The 6858-nt window shown below is 35.9% G+C and overlaps 1 protein-coding gene across 1 annotated transcript; it reads right to left on the bottom strand.

The window, feature by feature from the left end:
• Positions 1-995: 995 nt before the first annotated feature.
• Positions 996-1760, bottom strand: LOC122504822 (activity-regulated cytoskeleton-associated protein-like). The gene has a single exon (XM_043616092.1). The coding sequence runs from the start codon at positions 1758-1760 to the stop codon at positions 996-998; it is 765 nt and encodes a 254-aa protein (XP_043472027.1).
• Between the last annotated feature and the right edge of the window lie 5098 nt (positions 1761-6858).

The raw sequence follows: 6858 nt of genomic DNA on the forward strand, positions 1-6858 counted from the left end.
CGGTAAGGTGAAAGCCGTGTATTTTTTAGAAGCTTCATCCAACGGTACTTGCCAGTATCCTTTTTTCAAGTCGATCACAGAGAAGACTGTAGCTCTTCCCACGTCCTTGAGAATGTCATGGATCCGAGGGATTTCCGGAGTTGCATCCTTGGTGAACGAATTTAATTTTCTGTAATCGGTACAGAATCTTAATTTTCCGGCTCGATTGGAGGCAATGACGACCGAAGAACTGTAGTCGGCATCTGAAGGTTCGATGATTTTTTGCTTCAGCATTTCATCCTTTTGTTCCATCATAAAGTCTCTTTTTTCCTGACTGCAGCGGTAAGGACGAATTCGAAATGGCTTATGAGGTAAAAGCTCGATTTTGTGGACCATGCAATTGGTTTGAGTCAATGGACCCACAGGGTTAACGGTTTCCCGAAATCGAGACAAAACATTTAAAATTAATGTTCGGTAATCTGTCGGAATGTCAGATACCGCCTTAATTAAACAAGGATCAGGATCCTCTACCAAGTAAGAAGGAGTGTGGTTTTCAAAATAAATTGTATCTCGGTTTTGTTTTCCCACATGGATACATCGGCGGGATCGGTCATAGACTACTTGGTATTCCTCTATCCATGGGTCCCCTAAGATCATGGGATTGGAAATTTGATCCGAAACTAGGAACCTTGCTTCCATAGTCCGGTTGGTGGTTTGGATATTTAATTTAATTTCTCCGAGAATATTAAGGGTTACTCCTTTTTTTGCTACCTCTACTCTCTCGGTAAAAGGGGTTAACTTATTTAACTGTAGGGGAGAGAGGTAAGAGGGTTGAATAAAATTGTCGGTAGAGGCCGAATCAAACAAAACTCTAACTATTTTATCATTAAATTGAACAGAAAAAATTGGAACGAATGTTCTTTGAGTACATATACTCGAAAGGTGAGCTATTGGGGGGCAGCAGGGCCTCGAGTTGCCCCCTTTCGCCAGTTTCCCTGTTGGTCGGACGAAGTCTGCTATTCCGGAAAAACTCGTTTGGGGCAATCACGAACGAAGTGACGATCTTCACAAAACCAGCACTGGAGAAGTTGATTCTTCTTGCCTTCAATGGGTTGAGAGGTTGTAGCACTGGTAGGATTCGAAGAGGGTTGTGCTCGAGGTTTGTCTGAACGTTTATTAGTACGATCAACATCTGCTTCGTCGAACTCAGCTTCAACTGCGCGTGTCATCAACGTTCCAAGGTCTTGAGGTTGGGAAGCTCTGATCCCCTGCCGAACTTGCGGACGTAGAAGCTCGAGTAGCGTAGCCACTTTGACCGCTTCCGGTGTGTCCGGTTGTAACCGCTGGAAAAATAGGATCTTCTTTTGTAAAAATACTCCCACCGGCTCTTTCTCGGCTTGACGTTGAGAGTACAGCTGGGATAACAGCCGACCCGTGACAACTGGTCCATCGTATTTGTGCAGGAACAGTTCACTGAACCTAGCCCACTCGAAGGGAATTCCTTTGTAAGTGTCCCACCACTTCTCTGCTGCGCCATGAAGTCCTTCAGCAGCAAGGTCCACCTTCTGTTGGTCTTCAGTGACCATATTTACAAAATATTCCTCCATCCTTCGTAGGAAGTCTCGAGGATCTTCATGTTCCTTGCCGTGAAATTCCGGCTTTACCACGGTGGGATTAGTGGTGATGATCTGTAGAAGGTTTCTCAGCTCATCCCAATTTACAAGGGGTGACTGCCTTGGTTGATTGGCATTCGGATTTACTGGACGTGGATTCCCGACCATAGGGGGTTGATTTCCAAGACTCGGATTCACCGGACGTGGAGTCCCGCCAATAGGGGGTTGATTTCCAAGACTGCATTAAGTAATTCGTCTTGAGAATCCAGGGATGAGATCACTGTAGGCTGGCGGTGAAGTTCTCTCAGCTGCAGGTGTACGGTATCCAGGAGGTTGCGTTCCGGACGGGCCTGGTGTCGGTTCTTCCGTTCGCCGAGACATCATAGAATGGGGAGGGGGGTATTTGCAAATCCCGCAAAATCGGATTGATCAAGAAGAGAATTTGAAATAGAGGTATTAGTTGGAGGTGTTCGTTCTACAGGCATTATTTTTCACCTTTGAAACGAAAAACGAAAATTTATTTTAAAGGAGGGCGCCACCAGATTTAATTGGTCTGGACCATTGGAGGTTTAAAAGAAGAAAGACTCCACAGGGTGGAGAAAAAAAAATTTTTTTTAACAATGTGCACCGCAGGGGGTGATTGGAATTTTATTTTGAGCTAAGTCCCACAGGAGAGGGTGACTTAGAAATTTATCCACAGGGGGAAGAATTTTTTTTTTAAATATTTAGAAGCCACAGGGGGCGGTTTTGAAAAAGAAAAATTAATTTCTTCACGAGAGAACATTTGAGAAAAGAAAAATTAATTTCTTTTAAAGGAGAGCAATAGAGACAAGCAGGGTGGGTAAAAGTAACTTTTTTAACTCGGGCCCCACGTTGGGCGCCATTTTGACATGGGCGAATTTCCCTTTTTTACGGGTAGGGAAATTCTCGTCAAATTTGTTCACAGAAGAGTGCTGCGAAACTTTTAAAAGGGTAGATTGAATTTTTTAGTATTTTAAGAGTGGCCGGTTGACCCGCGAGAATTTAGGGGAAATAAAAATTAACCCTTATGGGGAACTGCATGGGGAACCAATGCAACCCTCGGTGCTGCGATGTAGGTTAAATTTTGGTATCGTCGTTGAGCGGGGGGGGGGTACGTGGCAGTGAGGCGGACGATCTGACATCGTGGTTAGGAGAGAATTGGCAGGCAGGCGGTGGGGGACCTAAGGCGGCTGGAGAATAGCTTCCTTCCTTCTCTCCTTCCTTCCTTCTCCTTCTGGCTGATAGTTGAGGCTCGTAGCATGGAAATGTAGGAAATAGGTATAAGGACAAAAATCAGCAGACTTGCGTTAATTTCAAGTTAGCTTTTATTTTCTCAGTCAAACTACTTTCGACCTCTCCGTGCAATGAGAGGTCTTACAATAGTTCTCGCTGTACATCGTTCGGTGATCCGCTTATATGTCGACGGTGAGCGAAGTCACATTCGCACGAACCGTACACGCGCACCACACAGCACTTTATGTAATTCATTACTCAAATTGCGTAGCTTTACCGGTAAGTGGCCGAGAACAGGCGCCACCTACGGTGAAAATACCGTAAGGTCGCTCATTTTCCAGGATAGATCAAAAGATAATAATGAGAGGAAAATTCCCTCATGTCAATACTGGACTTAACCTTTTTTTAATTTAATCAATTACAAAGACAATTATTAGTATTCAATAAAATATAAAAAATAAAAAAGCAGAAAATATAAATAATTATACTAAAACAGATAAATTAGGCAATTTTTTCCCGTTTTTTTAAACTTATTAGAAAATTTACTGTTTAGACCAATTAAAATGAGATTCTAACTCCTCCTACTTTAAAAAAGCAACTTTTTTATTCGTTGGTTCAACAGTACAAAAAGAAAGTGAATATTTAATTTTTAAAAGTTACATTTAGACTTAACCCATTAAGAAAAAAAAGACTTCTGGCCAATAAAAATAAACTCCTCCTTTTTTCAAAATGCAATTTTATATTTGTTGGTTGAGTTAAACAAAATAGAAAAAATAATTAATATTTGAAAAATAAAACATTATTCCAACCCCCAAAAGGAAAAATGGATGTTTTAGACCAATTAAAATAAAATTTAAACTCCTCCACCTTAAAGAAAGTTATTTTCTATTCGTGGGTACAATAGAACAAAATGGAGAAAATATTATTAAGTAGATAAATATATAAAATTTAGTATCAACCCCTCACGAAAAAAAAGACTGCTATTAGCCAAAAAAAAGATTCAAACTCCTCCTATTTTCAAAATCAATTTTTCTATTTGTTGGTTAAAAATGGAGAAAAAATTAATAATTAAAAAATAAATCATATTAATTCCAACCCCCAAAAGGAAAAATGAATGATTTAGACCAATTAAAATAAAATCTAAACTCCTCCCTCTTAAAGAAAGATATTTATTTTATTTGTTGGTTCAGGGGTGCGATCACGTAACTTTCACTTTTACTCAAAAAATTTTCACTTTCACAACAAAAATTTTTACTTTTAATTTCACCCAAAAAAATTACTCGATTTAACTAAAAATGTATTTACTTTAAATTTCACCAAAAAAAATTTCACTTTAACTTAAAGAACTTTTACTTTGGGTGTAATTGAAACTGAAAATTTTTTAATAGACAGTAAAAGTGAAAAAATTTTTTTTTTAAAGTGAAAATATTTTGGGTGAAATTGAAAATGTTTTGATTGAAAGTAAGAATTTTTTGAGTGGAGGTGACAATTTTGTGAGTTAAAGTGAAAATTTTTTGTGTCAAAGTAAAAATTTTCTGAGTAAAAGTGAAAATTTTTGCGTGATAGTAAAAATTTCTTTGATGAAATTGAAAGTGACAATTTTTTGAGTGAAAGTGAAAGTTACGTGAACGCACCCCAGGTATGAAAAAAATTGAAGAATATTTATAATTTTAAAAAATGTAAAATTTAGTCCCAACCCTCAAAAGATATAATGAATGTTTAAGACCAATTACAATAAAATCTAAAATCCTCCTTCTTAAAGAAAGCTGTTTTTCTATTTGTTGGTTTAGTTGAAAAAAATGGAAGAATATTTATAATTTTAAAAACATAAAATTTAACCACAACCCTTTCCGAAAAAATAGGAGGAGTTTTAATTTAATTTTTTGTTGTCTAGTAGACTCTATTTTTTCTTTTGGAGGATAGGATTATCTGTTTTATTATTTAAATATTAATAATTATTTTTTCCATTTTGTTTAACTTAACCAACGAATAAAAAAATTTCTTTCTTCAAATAGGAGGAGTTTGAATCTTTTTTTTATTGGCTAATAGCAGTCTATTTTTTCGTGAAGGGTTGTTACTAAATTTTATATATTTTAAAGTTTAATATTTTCTCCATTTTCTTCAATTGAACCCATGAATAATAAATAGATTTCATTAAGGGGTTACATGGGTGAAAACGACCTGAAAACATATGTTTTTTTAATAATTTTTTTTTCATAAAATAAATAAATTTTTTTATTTGAACACTTTGGAAACTGAAAGTAAACTATTAAATGAGAAAGATATTAAATTTTTGATAAAAAATATTAATCATCAGGCCCTTAGCAAAAGTTCATCGGGCCCCTTTCAAAAAAAATTGTTTTTGCGGTGGTCAAGATATCTTTTGACTGCTTCATCTAAAATCTAAATACAACAAATTTTCTGTTAGTGGGTAAATATATCTCGTGATTGAACGAAGGGTTTTCAAAGAAATTGAAATTTGGATGTTTGACAGTGTCTTTTATCAAAAGTTAACATTTTTACAACCATTAAGACCATGTAAAATCGGTTCTAATCAACAAAAAAATATTCCTTCGTTCAATCACGAGCTATACTGATCCACTAACAGAAAATATTTGGTTTTTTGATTTTCAAAGAACCGCCCAGTAATAAGGGGTGAATTAAAGTGGATTGGCACTTTTATGCCCTTAAATTCCAAACCAATTCCGTTTTTGTCTGCAATCTTAATGAATTCCTTTTCTATTGTTAAATTGATAATTTCTATCCAATTCAATTCTCTGTAACCACGTGACTAGAGTCTGAATTTACTTTAATGCCGTTTAAAGGAATCATTTGTTGTGGAGTTAATGCCTTTTAATTAACATTAAATTCTTTAAAGGGCATTAAAGAGGATTCAAATTCTGGTCACGTGGTTACAGAGAATTGAATTGGATAGAAATTATCAATTTAACAATAGAAAAGCAATTCATTAAGATTGCGGACAAAAACGGAATTGGTTTGGAATTTAAGAGCATAAAAGTGCCAATCCACTTTAATTCACCCCTTCCCAGTAGGCACACTTGTTCAAAAGACGTCCTAAGGATGTCTTTTTGCGGATGTCTTTTGGACTTGTACAAAAAGACGTCTTTAAAACGTCTTAAAGACGTCCTATTCATGTTCTATGTCTTGGCCATTAGATATCTTTAAGGTGTCTAAAATACGTCTTTTTCATTCAACATTTGTTGAACTATAAGAAATTTATGAATGTGAAATTCATTGGAATTTTTCTAAGTTAAATTCATTTCATTGACAAGTGAGATCGTTAACTTTGTAGAGGTTCATATCTGTCTTGAACGGCTGAGGTGCTTAAGGCGCAGTATTTCAAGCCTAAGGTATCCGAATTCGATCCCAGCTTCATAGGAATTTTTTCATTATTTCTCCACATTTTAGAAAAAATAAAATTAAACTTAAAACAAATTTAATACAATATTACTGAATTTCAACTTAGAAAATGTTATAAAAGAATTGTTTATTTATGATCTGAAGGAATGTAAAAAGGACGTCCAAAAGACGTCTAAAAGACGTCTTAAAGACGTCTTTTAGAAGTCCCTTTTATGTCTTTTAGACGTCCAAAAGACGTACTTTAGACGTCCTTTCTTATGTCTTTTGGACGTCTTTTGGACCAGACATAGAACGTCTTTTAGACGACTTTTAGTTGTCTTTTGATGACTCAGAGACATTGCCATCATTGTCCCCGAATCGACCGCGGACGTCTTTAAGACGTCTTTTAGACGTCCCTGTGCCCACTGGGTAATCATAAGTATAAATTTAAAATTGTCACTGGAACCAACGCCGTTTGTTCATATATGATTTTACATAGATATAACAGCTAATTTTCTTCTATCCAATAACAATTGGATGTATTATCCAACCTTTTTTTTACGTGTACAAAGGTTTTTCTAAAATGAAGCATTTGGGAAATTGTGGGTCACGTGTTTTGGGGAAGTATTTGTTGATTGTTTTTTGGCGATTT

The sequence above is a fragment of the Leptopilina heterotoma genome, unplaced genomic scaffold (genome assembly GCF_015476425.1).
Source record: "Leptopilina heterotoma isolate Lh14 unplaced genomic scaffold, ASM1547642v1 Lhet_32, whole genome shotgun sequence".
NCBI classification, from domain to species: Eukaryota; Metazoa; Arthropoda; class Insecta; order Hymenoptera; family Figitidae; genus Leptopilina; species Leptopilina heterotoma.

What these genes read in the sequence shown, in the direction of transcription:
- LOC122504822 (XM_043616092.1), bottom strand. Translation starts at nt 1,760, where the DNA reads ATGGTCGGGAATCCACGTCCAGTAAATCCGAATGCCAATCAACCAAGG.